The 22,998-nt window shown below is 40.1% G+C and overlaps 1 protein-coding gene across 4 annotated transcripts in view; it reads left to right on the forward strand.

Annotated features, from left to right (window-relative positions):
- Positions 1-22,998, forward strand: part of MCOLN2 (mucolipin TRP cation channel 2) — a 77,733-nt gene that overhangs the window by 30,591 nt on the left and 24,144 nt on the right. For all 4 annotated transcript variants that reach the window (XM_017851295.1, XM_017851314.1, XM_017851300.1 and 1 more), the window contains exons 2-6: positions 2,974-3,133; positions 9,691-9,864; positions 12,504-12,657; positions 19,873-19,957; positions 20,062-20,158. In XM_017851295.1, coding sequence (XP_017706784.1) covers positions 2,974-3,133; positions 9,691-9,864; positions 12,504-12,657; positions 19,873-19,957; positions 20,062-20,158 — 670 coding nt within the window. The remainder of the gene's footprint in view (positions 1-2,973; positions 3,134-9,690; positions 9,865-12,503; positions 12,658-19,872; positions 19,958-20,061; positions 20,159-22,998) is intronic.

Genomic DNA, 22,998 nt, shown 5'->3' on the forward strand with positions numbered 1-22,998 from the left:
TATATATATATATATATATGAGAGGCTGCGTCTTGCTCTGTCACCCAGGCTGAAGTGTAGTGGTGCAGTCTTGGCTCACTGCAACCTCTGCCTCCTGAATTCAAGCTATTCTCATGCCTCAGCTGCCTGAGTAGTTGGGATTGCAGGCGTGTGCCACCACACAGGCCTGTAATTTTTTTTTTTTTAATTTTTTTTGTTTTTAGTAGAGATGGGGTTTCACCATGTTGTCCAGGCTGATCTCAAACTCCTGGCCTCCAGTGATCCACCCACCTCGCTCTCCCAAAGTACTGGGATTACAGGCATAAGCCACCATGCCTGGCCAGTATTCTTTAAGTATTTGATTAAATGCCTTGTTTTGCACCACTGTTTTGAGAAAACAACCTCTTTGTCCTTTTTCTTTTCTTTGATTTGGAACCACTCTGGCCTTCTCTGTAGTCCTATAAATTTGAGGACAGGCAGTTTTGATGCCTTTGGGCCTAGAATCTTGGTTCTCTTGTTCCCCTTTCCTGAGGCCACAGAACGGAAGCTGAATGTACTTGAATGGTGGCAATTGGCTGTTACTCATGTAGGTATCCGCCAAGATTGACTCAGTTCTTGCTCTCCTTAACTCTTCAGTCTTTTAAAGGTACTTCTTCACCCTCCTCAAGAAGTATGTATTGTATCTAGGACTTTTCTTTTCCTTCCTTCCCTCCCTCCCTCTCTCCTTCTCTCCCTTCTTCCTTCCCTCCATCCCCTACTTTCTCTCTCCTCCCTCCCTTACTTTCTCTCTCCTCCCTCCCTCTCTCTTTTTCCTTCCTTCCCTCCCTGCCTCCCACTTTCCCTCCCTGCCTCCCACTTTCCCTCCCTCCCTCTCTCCCTTCTTCCTTCCCTCCCCCCGCTACTTTCTCTCTCCTCGCTCCCTCTCTCCTTTTTCTCCTTACTTCCCTCCCTCCCTCCCTCTCTCCTTCTCTCCTTCCTTCCCTCCTTCCTTCCCTTCACTTCCTCTCTCCTTCTTTCCTTGCTTTCTCTCTTTCTTTCCTCTTTTCCTTGCTTTCCAGCAGGATAGTTCTAAATAACTTAGCCCTCTAATCCTAAAACAAGATATTTAAAAATCTATTTAGAAATAGTAAATTATTAACAACTGACAATAAGCCTTAAAATGGGCATCCCCTTTTAGGATTCTTTTAGATTTGTCAGTCAAGGCAGATAACATAGATCATCAGTCAGTATAAAAATATGTCACTTACATATTTCCAGTAAAAAATCCTTAAAAATGACCCACAATTATAAAACCTTTCCAAGAAATGAGTAACTCTAATGATTAGCATAACTTACTAGAGTTTATTCTTTACACTTACCATCAATGTACTTCCTAAGGCAAGAAGTCAAACTCAAACTGGCTTAAGCCATAAAGGGTATTTGTTGACTCAAATGGAAAGACTTGGGATGGATTACTTCAGGAACAGCTGGATCCAGGAATTCAAGTATTGTTATTAGGCATAGTGTCTGTCTACCTGATCTTCTGTGTTAGCTGCAGTCTCTGGCAAGCTCTCCTTTGGTGGTGAGATAGATTTTAGGAATTCCGGACTCACAGTCTGTGCTTGAAGTCAGTGATCTCCAAACTTCGTTGATTATGTACCTAACAGTAAAAGTTGAGTCCCAACATGTATATATTTCTTTATATATGATATGCTCCTAGATACTACTTTTGTGTGTTATATAATGTATATTCTTTGTTATGGTGTACATATGCTGTAAGTTATATTGCTGTGTTGTATGTATATTCTATGTTATACTAATTATGGAGTTCAAGTTTTAGTTTTTAATGTAAATAATAAAATGGAAATACTAATATTTTTTATACTCCCAATGGATTGTTTTCTGTACCCCACTTTGGGGACTACAATAACAGTCCTGTGAACCATCTCTCATTGGTTCTTTTTGGCCTACCTTGAGTCATGTGCCCATTCCTGAGTCCAGAGTCTTTGAAATAGTAAAAGCAAAATTTTATTAATGTAAAGTGACAAATACCTGACTAGGCTTAAATTGAGAGATGCTATTTATCTTTTTGAAGCTATGTATATTCTGGAATCATATAATCACTGATACTTTATCCAAAAAAAGGGTCATAGTCCTTCTCTCAATACAGAGTTACAGAACGAAGATTCTCTTCTTCCGTAACAATCTAATTCCATTCATTTATACTAAGTTTCTGTAATGTCATACCTGGAGTATCATGAAAATGTCCTGTCTGGTTTTTGTTCATATACTCACTCACATACAGTTCGTACATACACACTCACACAAACAAACACACATACTTTCTCTAGTGACAGGTGAATGCTCTATGTTAAGAAGTAGGAATTGGTGACTCTTGTAAGTAAAATCCAATTTTTATAATTCTTGAGATTGGCCGTTTTTTTTTATTTTGTTTTTAATTTTTAATTTTTTGAGAGAGAGTCTCACTCTGTCATCCAGGCTGGAGTACAGTGGCGTGATCTTGGCTCACTGCAACCTCCACCTCCTAGGTTCAAGCAATTCTTCTGTCTCAGCCTCCCGAGTAACTGAGATTACAGGGGCCCGCCACCACACCCAGCTAATTTTTGTATTTTTAGTAGAGATGGGGTTTCACTATGTTGGTCAGGCTGGTCTCAAACTCCTGACCTCAAATGATCTGCCCACCTCAGTCTCCCAAAGTGCTGGGATTACAGGTGTGAGCCACCATGCCTGGCCAAGATTGGCTATTTTGAACAAGATGGGTGGCTATGTGGAAAAGTAGGAGGTAGAGGGTCTGGAATAATTTTTCATGGTGTTTTAGAAATGGGAGACGGTCCCTGCCATAACTAGAGTTCTTTTTTATGCTGTGTTCATAAAGAGGCTTTTCAGTGTATGACATGCCATATGTACCAGCTCAAGTTTAGGGAAAGCAAGTTACTTCAAAAGGAGCTGAGGGAGAGGCTTTCCTGGGTATTTAAAATTAATCTTCTGTGGCAGAAATGCAATGGCACATCATGATTCTGAGATGAAAGAAGAATGTCTAAGGGAAGACCTGAAGTTTTACTTCATGAGCCCTTGTGAAAAATACCGAGCCAGATGCCAGATTCCGTGGAAACTGGGTTTGCAGATTTTGAAGATAGTCATGGTCACCACACAGGTAACTTATATTATTATTTCATTTGATTTTTCCCTTACCCCAAGACAAAACTCTTTTCATGTGTTCTGTACTTGACTTTTGTTCTGAAAAGCCCACACTCAAGTTCCTAAAACTAAAATTATGTTGACTCTGGAGAGCAGAGGGTAGGTTGAAGTTCTGTTTAGAAGACAATCTTAGTAAGAGATCCTGAGGTCCTCTCTGTACAGGTTCTGTAAATGCTGAATAAATGTCGATCTGTGGTGAGGGGTTTCTATGTCTGAGTGACACACATTTGTGTTCTGGAACTCTCTTTATTAAACACAGCTTATTCAAATATACTTTCAAAATCTGCATTTTTTTGTCTTCAGACTTACAGAATCCTAAGTTTTCCTTGTATCCTATCAATGTGCTCTATCTAAGTAAACACTGATCCCAGGCACTATCAGGATTATACAAAAGCTGCATTTAGACCTTTTGTTCAAGTTCATATTGTTGAACTCTTTATTACCGGTATCAAAACAGCCATCAGAGTTTTCCTCTAGTTTTGGGGACTGTATTGCTGAACCAGTATTGGGGAGGCTTCTCTATAGGTCAAGGGTCCCCAATCCCTGGGCCATGGACCTGTTAGGAATCAGGCTACACAGCAGGAGGTGAGTGGTAGGCAAGGGAACAAAGCTTTATCTGTTTTTATAGCTGCTCCCCATGGTTTGCAGTACTGCCTGAGCTCTGCCTCCTGTCAGATCAGTGGTGGCATTAGATTCTCATAGGAGTGCAAACCCAATTGTTAACTGCACATTCAAAAGATCTAGGTTGCACGCTCCTTATAAGAATCTAATGCCTGATGATCTGTCAACTGTCTCCCACCACCCCTAGATGGGACCTTCTACTTGCAGGAAAACAAGCTCAGGGCCCCCACTGATTCTACATTATGGTGAGTTGTATAATTGTTTCATTATATATTACAATGTAGTAATAATAGAAATAAAATGCACAACTAATGTAATGCACTTGAATCATCCTGAAACCATTACCTACCCATCCCCACCCCCACCCACTCGCTCCAGTCCCTGGAAAAATTGTCTTCCGCAAAACCAGTCCCTGGTGCCAACAAGGTTGGGAATCATTGCCATAGTTAACTATATTTGAAACATATGCCCTTTTAAACTAATTAGGGATATGTGGCTCTATTGGCAAATAATCATTCTGTTATCAGTGTAGAGGTGTGTAAGATGTTATTTCTGGAACATAAAAATAAATACTTAAAAATACCTTTATGTAGTTTTAGAAATGGGAGAAGGTCCCTGCCATAATTAGAGTTGCTTCTTTATTCTGTGTTCATAAAGAGGCTTTTCAGTGTATGACATGCCATATGTACCAGCTCAAGTTTAGGGAAAGCAAGTTACTTCCAAAGAAACAACAAGGTTGAGATGCAAAGACATTGTTAAATGTGTATGCTTATTGTTAGCTTATTTTCATTCTCATTCTTGGTTTTGAAGTTTTGGTCTTGGCAACCAATAATGTATCTATTCTAGATATAGGTCCTGTCCTCAGAATTTGCAGTGTAGGAATATAGATCAGTTAATTAGGCTGCTTCTAGCTTTGTCTTATGCCTACCTTTCTTATCCATATACATTCGATGCTAATATCACCTTAATTTTTCATAGAATAGCCTTTATTGTGTCACTCTCCTGTTCAGAAACTTTATTGTGTCACTCTCCTGTTCAAAACCCTACTTCCTGTAATCCCAGCATTTTGGGAGGCCGAGGCGGGTGGATCACAAGGTCAGGAGATCGAGACCATCCTGGCTAACATGGTGAAACCCTGTTTCTACTAAAAATACAAATAATTAGCTGGGCGTGGTGGTGGGCGCCTGTAATCCCAGCTACTGGGGAGGCTGAGGCAGGAGAATGGCATGAACCTGGGAGGCGGAGCTTGCAGTGAGTTGAGATCGCGCCACTGCACTCCAGTCTGGGCGACAGAGCGAGACTCGTCTCAAAAAAAACAAACAAAACAAAAAACAAAAAACAAAAACCCTACTTCCCAAGAAGAAAATTTCACCTCTCTAGCCTAGAATTCAAAGAGTTCCAGTCTCCTTCAACTTGTCTTTCCAACAAGTTTTCATCTGCGATTTCCTACCCAAATCCCAGTCAGACAGGCCAACCCAATGATTCTCTTCCACATCCTGTTTGTTCCTCCAAGTCCAGGGTGATTCTTTTTCTCCCTCACCTTTCAGGTACTAATTGAAGTCCCATCTCCCCCACTGGGCCTTGCCTGACCATCCAGCACATGGTTTTCTTTAGTACTTCTTCCTGTCTACATGACTGATTTTATTTTTTATTATTTTTTCAAGGTGGGGTCTCTCTGTGTCACCCAGGCTGGAGTGCAGTGACACAATCATAGCTTACTGCAACCTCGAACTCCTGGGCTGAAGAGATCTTCCCACCTCAGCCTTTTAAACAGCTGACTAAAGGCACATGCCACTGCACCTGGCTTTTTATTTTATTTTTGTAGAGATGGGGTCTTGCTTTGTTGCCCAGACTATATTTGAACTTGTGGTTTCAAATAGTCCTCTCGCCTTGGCCTCCCAATGGGCTGGGATTACAGGCATGAGCCACTGTGCCTGGCCTACTAATTTTACTTTAAATAACAAAATATTTCTGGGAACTATAGTTTACTTTTCATATGGGCATACCCTGTTTCCCCTAACAAAATTGGGAAGGATTAAACTTTTGTTTCCATATAGGATCATTCTAACAAATTTTGCTATTTGGGTGATATCTAATTGGAGCAGATTCCTTGTTTACCATTCCTTGCATAATATCTCACTTTTCCCTCCCTCTCTTTTTCTTTCTTTTTTTTTTTTTGTGCTCCATCCTCAAGTCTAATGGGATGGGTATGAGGGCTGATGAGAAAGAAAAAAATTTTTTAAATTCTTACTCTGAATTCTGCAGTAATTTATAATCTTGAGGGAGGTGTCTACATTCTTTTGCTAGTTCTACTCTTTCTCTCCCATATCTTTTGTACATAATTAGAGCAGTATCTTGTTTTTACCTGGTACAGAATATTTTATCCTACATTGATTTCATAATGAGGCCTTAAATTCACAATCTCTGCCAGACTACACTTATAAGTAATTATTTTTCTGTCTTGTATCATACTCTCAGCAAATCTTAATGTCTAATTAGTGGGACTAGGATGCATTTTGCTGTCAACGCCTTTAAAAAAAAAAACCCAGTCATTTGGACAATACCATCTTCCCTTACTCTTACTCTGCAGTGAGTGTTTGGTTCTGTCATAACAAGAAAGGGACTTTGCAGTTTCCTCCCCAGGATTTGTCTCCTTTAAGAGATGATATGAAAATCCCAACCTTCCCCAGTGCTGGGCCATGCATTTTGATCTTGGCTTGTTCTATGAATAGAATGGAGGAAATTTCTTGCTCCTGATGCCAGATAGGGGAGGTTCCAAGCAGAGATTACAACAGAGTCCTCTCATCCCCAAAGCTGAGTTTTGATGAGCTCTGAGTTTAAGGTTGTGGCTTCAAATGTCAGCAAACTATATACTACTTTCATGGTCAATTTGTTCATTCCCTAGTTCACATTTTTTTTGGTTGTTGTTTCTTTAGCTTCACTATTAATGTGGGAGGAATGGGTCTAATATCCCTGCCTCTAGAGTTAAATTGGCAGCATTTCAGTTTAAGAGGTTGTGGGGCCAAGAGGTTGAGAGAACAAACAGACTCGAGAATCAAACAGACCTGGGTCCAGATCCTTACTCTAACATTTTCTGGATATTCCAACCTGGATAAATTACTTGACTTCAGATGTATCAAATGGGATTATATTCATCAGCTGATTCAGTGTTTGACATTGTGATGGGCATTATTTCATTTCCTGAGTATATAATAGTAGGGAAAAAGGAAAAACATTCCTGTCCTTGCAGAGCACAGTGTAATAGCTCCCTCATAGGGTATTGAGAATTAAATGAAAAATAATAAATTTTAGCACAATGCCTGGTTCTCAACAGATAAGAGTTGTTATTCAGTACCATGCAGTGTTGTTCTTTTCCACATTGTATCCCAGCTTGACTCAGAGTAAGCACTCAGCAAACTTTGATTGAAGAACTTCATTCATGTGTGGTATGTATACCAGTTTTTTCATACGTGTCAGTAGTTTTAATAAAACTTCGAAGCAATCATGTGTGTGTTGTTTCCCTGGTTTACATTTTAGCTTTCAAGAGCAACATGACCTTTTCTGGCTTCTACAGGCACCATTGACAGAAATCACACGCTTAGAACTTATAACCTTCTGTTGCTTAATTTTCAGCACAAGTTGGAATGATGTGGGACTTCTTATCTGATGTTTTCCTTAGAATAGCTGAGTTTTAGCAGTTGCACAATCCTTTGACATGGCATTTGAGGAATGTGACATGGTGAGTCTCAAATGCTGAACAGTAGCATCTGTGTACATTCTCAAGTGATAGTTGCCTTTCCTAATTTTGAAAAGCTAGCACTTAAATTCGTTATAAGAAGCATCCCAAAAAACTTTTCAGCAGAAGGAAGTTGTTTTATAGCATAACACAGATGACGTTGGAATTAGACTTGGCTTCCATTCTGGTTAGGTGAGTTAGGCAATTTAATGAAGCTAAATCTCAGGTTCCACATACGTAAAATGGAATAACAGTAGTAACATTTTCATAGACCACTTGGGGTAAAGGAGACACTGCATGTAAAGCAGTTAGCACAGTACCTGGCATATAATAATTGCTGAAAATGGTGACAATTTTTCCTAATCGTTTAGTATTTTTTAAAACGACAAAATATAAAAGCTAAAAAATGTAAACCGTGAAAAAACCTTATGCCTATATGTTGTTTGCATATGCAAATTAATATTAGCTATTTTACTTAATTTTTTTAGAGACAGGTCTTGCTATATTGCCAAGGCTAGCCTTGAACTCCTGGGCTTAAGTGATCCTCCCACCTCGGCCTCCCAAGCAGCTGGGACTATAGCCACAGACCACCTCACCCGGCTAAATTAACATTAGTTTTATCTGAATTGTTCAGAATTGTGTCTTGTATATTATTGTTTAGATGTATCATATTGAACCGTGGAATGACAACAAATAACAGAACTGTCAGTGTCTTCTAGTTACACTTGCTAATTTTACATATGAAGAAAACAGTCCCAAAATTTGGTGGCTTAGTTGAGTGAGGACTTGGGGCAAACCTTCTAGTCTCATTGTTTTATAAGGCAGCTGAAGAGATCACTTAGGGAGGTGGGGAGAGGTGTGTAGGACAGGGCTTATAGAGATTTGACTACCATCACTGCCTGTGTGTGTATGTAAGAGAGACAGAGAGGACACGAATAAGAGTGCATGCATGTGAGAGAGTGTGAATGTACGCTTGTGCATGTGGGAGTGCGTGCATGATGGGGTATTTGTGTAGCTGTGTGTGTAGTTTCCTGGGTTTTTTGTAAACTTTTGGTGTTAATTTCCTCCATTTTTGGGTTCCAAGAAGAAAACTTTCACTTCTGGTGAAGAGAGCCCTTGGGTGCCTAAATTCTGCCAGAATACAATTACAATGAAAGGGAGAATAAGTGGGCATTTTTCGGGAGTAGGTGAATGCTTGGTGACAGTGAATGGGTTTGACATCATACAAGTAAAGCATGCTCTGTTATTCTTTTATGTGCTTTGATACTGTAGAATTTGGTGAGGGAAACTCTCAGGTTTACATTTTATACAAGAATTCTTACAGAGCTGAATTAATTGAATTCTTTTGACAACTATTACCTCCTAGCTGGGGTAAGTATTTATGTAGGCTGCTTTTCAAAAAACACTTTTAAAAGACATATGTAAAACATAGTTGTGATTTTAAAAAATACTACAATTTCTAAATCTTTTTTTTTTTTTCCGAGACGGAGTCTCACTCTGTCGCTCAGGCTGGAGTGCAGTGGCCGGATCTCAGCTCACTGCAAGCTCCATCTCCCGGGTTTAAGCCATTCTCCTGGCTCAGCCTCCCAAGTAGCTGGGACTAAAGGCGCCCGCCACCTCGCCCGGCTAGTTTCTTGTATTTTTTAGTAGAGACAGGGTTTCACCGTGTTAGCCAGGATGGTCTCGATCTCCTGACCTCGTGATCCGCCCGTCTTGGCCTCCCAAAGTGCTCCCAAAGTGCGGTGGCTCAAGCCACCGCACCCAGCCAATTTCTAAATCTTAAATCAATACGATGAGTTACTGCTTTACTAAGTAATCAATTTTGAAAACAATTAACTTGAAATCCAAGTATGAGAAAAATGGATTGAGACTTAGCTGATTTGGATTCTTTCTTTCTTAATTAAAGGCCAGTAGGGTCACTAGTCATTGGGAGCAGTAATCTCTTCTAATTTTATGCTACTTTGAATTGCTGGTGTAGCTTGATGAGGTTAGTCTTCTGTGGGACTTGTATTTTGACATTGATGCTATTAGTATAAACCAAAAAAATTGATATTCTTTTCTGATGTTTATAGGTAATGGTTGATGATAGTGAGAAGACATTTGCCTCCCCGATATATGATATAATTCATGTATTTCTATTTTATTTTATTTTTTAGCTTGTTCGTTTTGGTTTAAGTAACCAGCTGGTGGTTGCTTTCAAAGAAGATAACACTGTTGCTTTTAAGCACTTGTTTTTGAAAGGATATTCTGGTACAGATGAAGATGACTACAGCTGCAGTGTATATACTCAGGAGGATGCCTATGAGAGCATCTTTTTTGCTATTAATCAGGCAAGTGTTTTGTTGTGAATGACCTATACTTTAACAATGTATTGATATGTGGCCTTGTCTTAGGAAACAAACAAAAATTATACATATGTTAAAATATTCTAATGTAAGTTTTGCAGTCTGCCAAAAAATGTTTATTGCTATTTCTCAAGCTACATTTCTTTCTTTTTTTTTTTCTTTTTTCTTTTTTTTGAGACAGAGTCTCCCTCTGTTGCCCAGGCTGGAGTGCACTGCAAGCTCCGCCTCCAGGGTTCATGTCATTCTCCTGCCTCAGCCTCCCGAGTAGCTGGGACTACAGGCACCTGCCACCATGCCCAGCTAATTTTTTGTATATTTAGTAGAGACGGAGTTTCACCGTGTTGGCCAGGATGGTCTTGATCTCCTGACCTCGTGATCCGCCCGCCTCAGCCTCCCAAAGTGCTGGGATTACAGGCGTGAGCCACTGCACCCGGCTTCTGAAGCTACATTTCTACACAAAAGAGTTTCCTATTTTTACTTTTAAAAAAGATTTATCTTTTAATTTATCACTTCATACCTACTGCTTTTGGAAAATGACCCCAGATCAAATAGCAAGAGTAGATTTTTAATCTCACAAGGATTGATGAAAGCTTAGTATAAAATCAAAGATTCCAGCCTGGCATGGTGACTCATGCCTGTAATCCCAGCACTCTGGGAGGCTAAAGTGGGTTGATCCTTTGAGTCCAGGAGTTTGAGACCAGTCTGGGCAACATTGTGAAACCCCATCTCTACAGAAATAAATAAATAAATAAGTAAATAAATAAATAAATAAATAATAAAATAAATAAACAAACAATCAAGGATTCTGTGGCCTTAATTGTGATGTTTTAGCATTAATAACCCTAGCTGAATCTTAAGAATATGGAACATAAAATAGTTGTATCTAGACAGGTCTGAGAAAGCAGATTTGTAGACTTGAGAAATAATTTAGGAGGCCGGGCGCGGTGGCTCAAGCCTATAATCCCAGCACTTTGGGAGGCCGAGACGGGCGGATCACGAGGTCAGGAGATCGAGACCATCCTGGCTAACACGGTGAAACCCCGTCTCTACTAAAAAAATACAAAAAAACTAGCCGGGCGAGGTGGCGGGCGCCTGTAGTCCCAGCTACTCCGGAGGCTGAGGCAGGAGAATGGCGTGAACCTGGGAGGCGGAGCTTGCAGTGAGCTGAGATCCGGTCACTGCACTCCAGCCTGGGCAACAGAGCAAGACTCTGTCTCAAAAAAAAAAAAAAAAAAATTTAGGAAAGAGAAACTGTTCCTGTTCTTTTCCGTTCATTCAAAAAACATTGAAGTATCTAATATGTAGCAGGTGTTATTCCAGACATTGAGGATGCAGCAGTGAATAAAACAGACAAAACACCTTCCTTTATAGAGCTTGATTCTAGAAGGAAGAGTTAGACAAAAAGAAGTGAAATGTGTAGTATCAAATGCTGGCTCCCTGAGAACACCACACAAACATGTTGATGAGCAAAGCTGAGCTTATTACTTAGAGTGGTAAGGGAGATGCTGTATTGATCAGATGCCATATTGCCTTTGGTAAGGAGGGAGTTCTTTAATGTGAGGGGAGCTTGATTAGAATTAGGTAAGGATGATGATATAATAATTTAGGACTGATGAACATGGCAAGGTGAGGATTGGGGAGGCAGTTTCAAAGAATCTTGGAGTTGTTTTCAGACAAAATCTTCCAATTGATATCTATTTCAATGAGTTTTTTGGATGTTCCTGAAATAATACAGGGACTTTTATGGTCCAGAGCAAAAATTTTCAGCAATAGTAAAGCCATATTAATGAAGATAGAGCTAGTAAAGCCCTATTAGTGCAGATAGCCAACAGTAAAGCCATGTTAATGTAAGCTCGGGTAAGCTAATGTTGGTTCATGTTAGTCATTGATGTAAGCTGTGGAGTGTGGATGGCTCATGTCCTCAGTAGATGTTAGAAAGTAATAACTGCTAAGGAGTAAAGCAGGGAAGGAGATGTGAAGTGCCTGGGTGTGGTGATAGATGTTTGTGATTTTCTTTCTTTCTTTATTTTTTACTGCATTTATTTTATTTTTATTTGACAGGGCATAATTGTACCCAGTATATAGTTATGGGTTACAATGTAATGTTTTGATGTATGTTTGCAATTTTCCTTGGCTTAGGGAGGGAGGGCCTCATCGAGGTGTGGAATTGAGAGCTGAAGGAGTGAGTAAACCCAGCGGCTATGTACATGGGTCTCCAGGCAGAGGGAACAGCAAAGGCCAGAGGCAAAAATAGGCGTGTGAGCTCCAGGAAGTGCCTGTGAGGCCAGTTTTCAGCTTTTGCCGGGGGTGGTCTGGGGCGGGAGTGGGTGGGAGAGCCAAGGAACGTGGAGTAGGAGATGAGGTCCTAGAGATAAGGCAGGACCTTGGCTTTGGCTGAGTGAGGTGGGAGCCGTCCATCACCATGTTTAGTTTCGAGTTCTGTGAGGCAGTGTCTTGCTGAACAACCTGAGAAGATTTCTTTGTAGTATTTTAAATTGGGAAGTTCTATTGAGGGACATGATGTAAACAATACAAAGTAACTAAAAGTACATTCTATATGCTATAACCTCTGATCAAAGTTTTAAAAGGTCATATGTGGTTTTTATTTGACTATTTTTTAATAGTATCATCAGCTAAAGGACATTACCCTGGGGACCCTTGGTTATGGAGAAAATGAAGACAATAGAATTGGCTTAAAAGTCTGTAAGCAGCATTACAAGAAAGGGACCATGTTTCCTTCTAATGAGACACTGAATATTGACAACGACATTGAGCTCGGTAATGCAGTGATAATTTCATGATGTGCCTTTATCGTCTTCTGGTAAGAGCAAAAATGCCCTCATGTGCTAGCAACCCAGATGGAACAACTTTGCTTTAGTGACAGCTAACCTGTCAGGGGCTGACACTCCAACACTGGCCTGCAGAGGGGCTTTGGCTCAGGAAACTGTGGGCTTGTGGCGATGGGACGGGGACAGCATTTGTGGATCTATTTAGAGCAACTCAAAAGATAGTTGGTTTTGGGGTATATTCACAGGTCCTGTTTTTTGGGTTTTTTTTCCCTATGAGGGGATGATTAGGCTTTTTGAAAAAATGGTCTGTGTGTGTTAAATGAAATAATATATGTAAAGATGCTTTGTACACTTGTTTTTATAATTTGTAAAATACAGAAATGCTCTTCAAAGGTGAATTGTGATTAGTAACTCATTTTCTGTCTTAGGAGATCCCTTGGCAATAAGTTAATGGCTAATCAAGTCGAATTGTTTTGTGCTATTTTGTTAAGCATTTAAGAGCATACTGTATGTAAATGCGAGGTGTTTGGCTTGAGACTTTTTGTTTTTTAAAATATTGTTTTATTATTGTATTGTTTTGTTATTCATTCAACAAACCTCTGGTGTGTAGTCATCATGTCCAGAGCACTCAGTTTTATGTGCTGGGGTTGCAAAGATTAATCAGTTGTGGCTCCTCAAGTACTAACAGTTCAGGAGTAGGGATTCTACAACAGTTTAAATTTAGAATGCTTTTATTAAAATTAGAGCTTCACATTGATGAGTTCATTTGATCGTACTTCCTATAATCTGATCTTAAGGTGCCTTGATGACACAACAGGAGAATACCCTATAAGACAGAGGTTTTAATTGTTTCTATAGGCTGCTCGCTCAGAATCTCTTCGTGAGTAAATGTGTCATGTGCTCTTGACTCTGAAAGAACCAGCCCATAAGCCAGCACATGTGGTATCTGGCTCCCACGGTGCTTTCAGAGACCATCTAGAGGAGAGTTACCTGGTTCTGTAGCTGGCAACATTGAAAGGTCACATGTCACTTGTCTTATCTCCCTGGAAGCTTCTGCTAACCTGAGATCTATTTGGTAGTCCACCTACAGGGGCTAACCCTGTTTTAATCTTTTACCTGGGTGGTCAGCTATGCTCTTCCCTGTAGGTGATTCCAGTAACTGTGACAGGAGGACTTGTCCTGTTACCCTCTGTTTCAAGTAAGCCATCTGTCCCTTGTCCTTTTAAAAATATGTGACTCTAATTGGATGTACCATACAGTGGTTTCCCAGTGATTCATATACTATTTTTCTCAATTGATTTTCTTAGAAACTTGATTAAAGAAATGTGGCCAAAGTCATATCAGTGGCTAGATAGCACTGGCAATGCTGGAAAGCAGGATTTATTTCCTGCCCATTGGGCAGTCTTTCCCTTGTTCATTTCATTTCTCTCAGAATATGGACTGTGTTTAACTAAATGGACAGAGGTTGGTTATTAATGAGTTTATTTTAACAGAGATTGCTTAAATATGTTAATTGTATTCTTTGACTTATTAAATATAGCTTGTCAAAGAGAATCTTCTGACATACCCAAAAGGTATAATGAAGATTCTTCAAATATGTGATACTAGGTTTTAGGCCCTCTTTCCTTGGATACATTGAAGGAAGCCTGCAGATATAAATAAGATTGAGTTTGACTTCATTCATTTGGCACTATAGTTGATGTAGGTGAATTAGCAGAAGCTGTTCCAGATTAACTACTCATGAATTTTGCACTATCTTTACTATTATGGGAATCATCCTTCAGTGTTCTAAACACAGATATTTGTCTACACGCGCAGCTTTCCTGGCGGGCTTATATTTAGCTGCACAGCTGATTGTATAGATCAAGATTAGTGTTTCCCTTAATTTATGCTAATGGGTATATCCCTCCTGGTTCTGTCTGGAGAACTACAGCTTTCCAGGTCAGCCTCATTGGGAGGACTGTTATGAATCCTGTCAAAAAATGTTTGGCCGGGCGCAGTGGCTCACACCCTTAATCCCAGCACTTTGGGAGGCCAAGGTGGGCGGATTACCTGAGGTCAGGAGTTTGAGACCAGCCTGACCAACATGGAGAAACCCCCATCTCTACTAAAATTACAAAATTATCCAGGCGTGGTGGCACATGCCTGTAATCCCAGCTACTCGGGAGGCTGAGGCAGGAGAATTGCTTGAACCCAGGAGGCAGAGGCTGCGGTGAGCCAAGATTGCACCATTGCACTCCAGCCTGGGCAACAAGAGCGAAATTCCTTCTTGAAAAAAAATAACATTTGAGTAACTAACTTTTTAATATAGTGTTTCATTTTCTGTAATACAATTTTGAGTGTCTTATATTCTTTTCCGCATGTTCTTAGCATGAGACATTATGACCATTTCATCATTTTTCCTGCTGTTTTAAGAACAGCAGGAATCTACCCTCCCCCTGAAAGGATTATTTCTTTGGCTGGAGTATTCTGTGAGATTCATATTCATTTGAGTTATGAGGCTGTTACTGTAGATATCAGTTTATTCTGCTTGAAGTTTGATGTTTTATTTAGGGCTTTTGCTATCTTGGAAAAACAAAACAAAACAAACAAACTCAGTTTTGTTGCTACCATGTGCTTGGCGGCCTCGGTAGCAATGGCTATAAGTGGAAAGTCAGCCAGACTTCAGAGAGTTCTGAATGAGTATTTAAACAAAGTGTAACCCTATAATTACAAAATCACACAAAATTTGAACAACCAAACAGACTTTTATAAGGCAAATTTTACAAATAGTGTAAAATTAACTAACAGAATTCTGTTCAATTTCTGTGAATCTAAGATACCATTTTTTTGAAAGACTCATCTGCTTTAGAGATGCTTAAAAGTAAAAAAAGTTGCATCTTAGAATAAATGAAATACAGGAGAAAAAGGCCTAGGACAGTGTGTGGCACAGAGAGCTCAAACGTGTTTCTTCTTTCAGAATATAGTTGTTTACTCAGATCAGTTTAACTTTTTTTTTTTTTTTTTTTTTTACTTCACCTTAGAATAAGAATGTTAGAGGTAGGAGGACCTTAAATATCATCATTTTGACCTTTACAGTTGCGGAAACTGATGCTCAGTCAAGGTAAGCAACTAAGTCATGTAATGATTTAGTGACAGTAGGTCTTTCCTACTGAAAACCCAGCAACATGGGCATCAGCTGGGAGTTTATGAGAAATGGAGAATCTCAGGCCATGCCCTAGAGCCACTGAATCCAAAAGTGCTTCTTAGCAGCAAGCTCCCCAAGTGGTTCACACGTGATAAATGTTTGAAGCACTGGTTCAGTGATCTCCAACTAAAGATCTTTGACTTCACATAGACATCTCTTTTTACTGACTTCATCCAATTCTTCACTGTCCATCACCACCTCCTGCCTTCAGTGCCTTCTGGATCCTACTTAGAAATCTTTGTGCATCAATATCACATTACAAAAGCTGTCAGAATGCTTGCCTCTCCTCCCTTCTCAACTGGATCCACTCAATCACCATTAGTCCCCAGCCTCTTCCATCCCTGTGTCCAGCTGATGCTTACTGGCGAAGTGTGCCAGATAGAAAGAACACCCTTATCTTCTTGCCATCATGTCTTCAAAGCTTCTTGCATAACTTCCTTCCACTTATTTTCACCCTTGTGTTACAAAGGAGTACAGAGGTGAGGCCACAGTTAAAACCCTCACCAGAGCAGCAGGACCCACTCCTTTCAGTTTCCGAGGAGTTGTGCCCTTTCTCTAGAAAGGTGTACCCAAATTTGCATCTCAAATCCAAACTTCCCTGACCTCCACGCTCCTCACACATCCAACTGACCATCTGACAACTCCGCTGTGTTGCCTAATAAGAATTTCAAAACTGCTGTGTCTAAAACAGAACATTTTAAGCCTCCCCCATCTCCCTACCTACCCCGTGGCCCAAGCTGTTTCTTTCTTAGACTTCCCGATTTTAAAAATGATACCAACATTTTCACATCATACTGTAATAACCTTGGTTATTCAAGCCCTGTACTTGAAGTTGCCAGTTTCCCCATTTTCACTGCCACCATTGTCATCCAAGCCACTACTTGCTTAGATGGTCTCCCTGCTTCTGGTCTTGCCTCTACCAGCCTCTTCCCTGCCCTGCAGAAACCGCAGTGGTAAATCAGGTCATACCTCTTCCAGGCTTAAAAATCATTAGTGGCTTCCCATCCCATTTAGAATAAAATCCACAAGTCCTTGTAGAAACTAGCCTCCTGCCTGCCTATCCAGACCCCTGTCCTCACATTTCTGTTGTAGCATCCTTGCTGTTTGTTGAGCAAGCCAGGCTCTTTCTTGCTTGGAGGCCTTAGTGCTTGATTTTTTTTTTTTTTTTTTTTTTTTCCTATTTGGATCTATGCAGAGCTGGTTCTTTTCCTTTTAGGAAAAGGTTTCAGTTCAAACATCTTTTGCACCTTTAAAGTCATTCCCTAACTATCTTTCCTAAGGTGGACTCTCCCTCTGTATTAGTCTGTTCTCATGCTGCTAATAAAGACATACCCAAGACTGGGTAATTTATAAAGGAAAGAGGTTTAATTGACTCACAGTTCTGCAGGGCTGGGGAGGCCTCAGGAAACTTACAATCATGGTGGAAGGGGAAGCAAACACATCCTTCTTCACATGGTGGCAGGAGGAAGAAGTGCAGAGCAAAGTGAGGAAAGCCTCTTATAAAACCATCAGATCTTATGAGAACTCACCCATTATCACAACAACAGCAGCATGGGGGTAACTGCCCCCATGATTCAATTACCTCCTACTGGGTCCCTCCCACGACATGTGGGGATTATGGGAACTACAATTCAAGACGAGATTTGGTTGGGGACACAGCCAAACCATATCACCCTCTTAGTTATTCTTGTTCACTTTATATTCAAAGTACTTCTCACACTGTGAAATTATCTTGTATATATTTTTGCTTATTGTTATTTCCCCCACTAGAATGTGAGCTCCATGAAGATGGTGACCGTGTCTGTCTTGTTCATTGCTTTAGCTTCAGTGCCTAGCACAGTGCCTGGCTTTCAGCAAATATTTACCGAATAAACGAATGAGTTGAGTACGGAGCCTGGGTCTTTGATGTTCTTCTAAAATTTGTGCTCAGAGGTCAACCTCCTCAGTGCACTGGTAGAGCTCAGGCTCTAGAATCAAGCACAAGTAGATTTAACTTTTGGATAGCGAGTAGCTACCTGTATGACCTTGAGGAAGTTTCTTGGCCTCTCTGGACCTTGGTTTGTTCATTTGTGAAATGGCAGTAATAGTGCCTATCACACAAGATTGCTTTGAAGATTAAATGGGATGATGCATTAATTGAGATAACATATAAAGTACAGCACAGTGTCTGGTATGGAGTTAAGTGCCCAATATGTTTTTGTTATTTCTGTCATCAGTCTTTTCCTGCCTAAAAACAAGTTTCTTTTGACCAACTGCCCTCACTGTACTCATTAAGGTCTAGTCAGGAAAACCAACATTGAATTGTTTTCTGACACTAATACTCCATCTGCCAAACACAGGGAGACACATTGTCTGCAAATGTCTTTTAAAAATATTATGTCTATTGAGTTGTCTGTTCAGCTCTGGGCCCTGTTTTGGGCTCAGGACATCTAATTTTCAGTGAACATAAGTGTATCCCGTGTATCAGGACATATTTTGAGTGCCAGCTAGATGCTAGGTAGTGGGCGTTTAGCAAGGTGCAACAAAGTTGTGCTCTTGATCTCAAAGACCTTATACTCTAGTTGGAAGGATAAATAGGCAAATGAAGAGTTACAGTTGTGGAATAACACTTTTAAAGAATCAGCCAGTGAGTTTTCCAAGATTCATGGACACCTACTAGGTGCCAGGCACTGCACAAGGCCCCGACTTTTCCATTTCAAAGTCAGCATGGAAGGAGCAGCAACAGCCTGGGCGAGGGTCACCCATGCTGGTTTCATACCAATTCTGTCACTAGGTTTCTGTGGCCTTGAAAGGTGCTTGTCTTTAGAGCTTCTTGTTTCCTGCTCTGTAAAACAAGGGTGTTAGCCTACACAATAATGAGACTAATTTTTATGTGAGGTTCTTGGAATCATTCTTCTATCATTTACAGCTCGTAATTTGTTTTTACTTGAACACAGCCTGTGTTTTTTTCTTTCTCTTTATTTTTTTTTACTTTGAAAAAGTGCCAGACTTACCAGAAAATTTTGGAGATGGAGTTTTGCTCTTGTCGCCCAGGCTGGAGTGCAGTGGTGTGATCTCGGCTCACTGTAACCTCCGCCTCCCAGGTTCCAGTAATTCTCCTGCCTCAGCCTCTTGAGTAGCTGGGATTACAGGCGCCCACCACCATGCCTGGCTAATTTCTGTATGTTTAGAGAGACAGAATTTCACCATGTTGGTCAGACTAGTCTCGAACTCCTAACCTCATGATTTGCCCACCCTGGCCTCCCAAAGAGCTGGGATTACCGGCATGAGCCACCGCGCCTGGCCAGTACTAACATTTTATCACATTTGCTTGATCATTCTTTCTATGCATAAATATTTCTCCTGGAGGTGCAGACATGCTGTTCCTTTGCCCCTAAATACTTCAGTGTGCATTTTCCCAAAAACAGAACATTCTCCTGCACAACCACTATACAGTCCTCAAAATAATGAGTTAACATTGGTACAATACTGTAATCTATAAACCCTATTCACATTTCATAAATTTTCCTAATGTTCTTTACCATAAAATGAAAACTGCACTCAACTCCAGGATCCTATTCAGGATAACATCTGCCATTTAGTTGTCATGTCAAGTCTTTTTAGTCTAATGTTTCTTGGATTTTATTTGTTTAACTTTTATGATATTGATACATTTAAAGAGTAGAATGTCTCTCACATTGGGTTTTTCTGTTTCTTCATGACTAGATTGGGGTTATACATTTTTTGGCAGGAATACCACACAAGTGATGTCATATGCTTCTCCGTTCATTGTATCAGGAGGTACATGTCTGTTTATCTCACTATTGTGATGTAACTTTGATCACTTGGTTAGTGTGGTGCCTGCCAGGTTCTCCACTGTGAGGTTACTATCATTTTTCCTGAATAATTGGTAAGTATTTTCTAGGGAGATACTTTGAAACTCCCTAAGTAACCTGCTTCTTGTCACACTTTTGCCCACTAGTTTTAGCACCCAATTCCTGCCTGAAACAACCATTTCTTATTCTTTCATTGCCCTAGATTGTGTTCACTTAGACCTTCAGGACCTCTCCAAGGACCCTCCAGACTGGAAGAACTCATCATTCTTCAGACTGGAATTTTATCGGTAAATACATTTTAAAGTGTTATTCCCCAAGAGATGAGGGTGGGAGAAGGATAATAGTATAGTAAGATTATGATAATTTATACCTTTCAATATATTTTATTCAGGCTCTTACAGGTTGAAATCTCCTTTCATCTTAAAGGCATTGACCTACAAACAATTCATTCCCGTGAGTTACCAGACTGTTATGTCTTTCAGAATACGGCAAGTATCTTTGTTTTACTATCCACTTCCTTTTATTTTTCCCTACACTTTTTGTTGATGCAGGGTATAAAACACAGCAGCCTACAGATGTGTTAAATACAGTCATGTTTAAAACAGATGTAGTGATACAATATGGTACTTTTTTTTTTTTTTGGAGACATAGTCTCGCTGTGTCACACAGGCTGGAGTGCAGTGGCAAGATCTCACCTCACTACAATCTCTGCCTTCCAGATTCAAACAGTTCTCATGCCTCAGCCTCCCGAGTAGGTGGGATTACAAGCATGTGCCACCACACCTGGGTAACTTTTTTGTATTTTTATTAATAGTAAAGACAGGACAGAGTTTTGCCACATTGGCCAGGCTGGTTTCGAACTCCTGGCCTCAAGTGATCTGCCCGCCTAGGCCTCCCAAAATGCTGGGATTACAGGCATGAGCCACCATGCCCAGCCTCATTATGGTATTGTTGATCCAGAGACCATTACTTCTGAAGATGAAGCAAACCCTTTTCAACTTTTAAAAACTAAGTTTCTACACTGAAAAGAAGAGCTTAAACAATTGGCTTTGACTTTCTACTCTCCTAATACATTTTTAAAATTGTTTATGCAGGGTGCAGTGGCTCATGCCTGTAATCCCAGCACTTTGGGAGGCCGAGACAGGCGGATCACGAGGTCAGGAGATCGAGACCAGCCTGGCTAACATGGTGAAACCCCATCTCTACTAAAAATACAACAAAATTAGCCGGGCGTGGTGGTGGGCACCTGTAGTCCCAGCTACTAGGGAGGCTGAGGCGGGAGAATGGCGTTATCCCAGGATGCGGAACTTGCAGTGAGCTGAGATCACGCCACTGCACTCCAGCCTGGGTGACAGAGCCAGACTCCGTCTCAAAAAAAAAAAAATTGTTTATGAAGGTGTTTTAAATGTCTATAGTGCTCTTCCCAGCTTTAGAGGAAGATCTTTGCAAATGTTGTAGCAAATGTTTTCAAACCTCGAGGCATAAACTGCTCCACTGATGGGAAGACCAGTCTGCAAAGTAGCAGTTGTTTCTCTTTTATTTTGGGAGGGGCATGTATGTATAGTAGAAGAGATGGTGCACTTTTATGGGGAAGTAAGCTGCCTTCTCATTTTCATAGACTTACTTTCTCTGTCCTTCTCTCCTTACTTCTTTTTCTCCCTCCCTCCCTTTCCTGTTCCTTAAGGGACTAAACTGAATGCCTAGCTGAAAGTTGTATATACTGTCCTTTAGCAATTCAGAAGAGTGTTTCATTTAACTATCAATAAATACTTAATGAGTCCTTACTATGCACCAGGCATTTTGCTATGCTCTAGAGGCACAGTGGCCCTCAGGAAAGCTTACAGCCTAGTGGGGGAAACAGAAAAACAAGTAAATGAAATAAAAGTAACTACTGATTGTGATATGTGGTAAGGAAGAATGTCTCCAGCTGCAAGCTCTCTGGGGTGGGTGGGCCAGAGGAGCACTGGGAGCATCTGCAGGGATGAGGGAAAGGCAGGAGGGGAGCATGGAGTTTGGTCTGCAAGGATGAGGTCATTGATGACTTTGTCATGATATGGTCAGAAGTGTGGGTTTAAAAATACTGGCTTTTCATTTTTATTTTGTTCTTTGGACTTCTATCTGCTTTGAGAAAAGCATTTTAGGGGCTCTCCTGGAGGAAACAGAGACCTTGAGTGCCAGTGCTAGTGAGGGTTTAGTCATAACTTACAGGTATAGAAATGAAGATGGTATGGTTTAATTCTCAAACCTCTGGTTTGAGTGTGTGATCTTCTTGGGCAGACTTGGCTTGTGTTCAGAGACAGGCAGGTGCATGTGGATTTGATCACCTACATATCCACTCTCCAAGCTCTGCCAGTGAACTTTTTGGTTTTCTTAATATGTTCACCCTAATAAGTACTTGGCATATATCACTTATAAACTGTAAATGATTTAAATGATTGATTTAAATTTCATAAGGTAGAAGATTGAGGGCATTTGGACATCTTAAGTTCAGCCTGCAGTCTTGGAGCAATCTTTGTTCTTTCTAAAAGCATTGTATGTAGCTCTTGAAACAAATAGAAACATAATTTCTAGCCTAACAAAAACTAGAATTTCATACCCAAAGAACTAAATTGAAGGAAATGCTTTTAAATTCAATTCAGAATAATAAATTAGATCATTGTGTTCTTTCAAAGATTAGTTAATTTTGATTTTTATTCCTAGGACTGTTTGTTTTGCTCTAGGATTTCTCTGAACCAGGTATCTGATATCCTGTATTTAGTAAAACTTCACATATTAGCCCTTTCAATCGTATTTGTTTCATTAATAACAGAAAGTTGTGAAGAAATCCTGTGATGTGATGATTTTCGTTGGTATAATTCTCTTTGTTGCCTTAATTTATGTCTTTATTGTGAGTTCCTTAGCCTCTAATTGTACTTGTGTTTGTTTTTTACAATTTTGACTTAAAACCTTCGTACTAGAGGACTGACAGATTTATATAGCACCATTCCAATACTGGGGTATTCTGAATTTGATTATAAACTTACCTGTACTGTTGAGTTTTATGCTTTCACATGTTTTCATGATCATAATTATTGTTTGTTTCCAGTTTTAGTGCTCCCTCAAGCATTTCTTGAAAGGCTGGTCTAGTGGTGAAAATTCCCTCAACTTTTGCTTGTCTGGGGAGGTCTTTATTTCTTCTTCACTTCTGAAGGATAGCTTTGCTGGATATAGTATTCTTGACTGACAGGTTTTTTTTTTTTTTTTTTCTTAAACCCTTTGAATATATCATCTCATTATCTCCTGGCCTGATGCATTTCTCTTGGAGCTTTTTTTTTTTTTTTTTTTTTTT

Source organism: Rhinopithecus bieti, unplaced genomic scaffold, assembly GCF_001698545.2.
Source record: "Rhinopithecus bieti isolate Rb0 unplaced genomic scaffold, ASM169854v2 scaffold_1467, whole genome shotgun sequence".
Taxonomy (NCBI): Eukaryota; Metazoa; Chordata; class Mammalia; order Primates; family Cercopithecidae; genus Rhinopithecus; species Rhinopithecus bieti.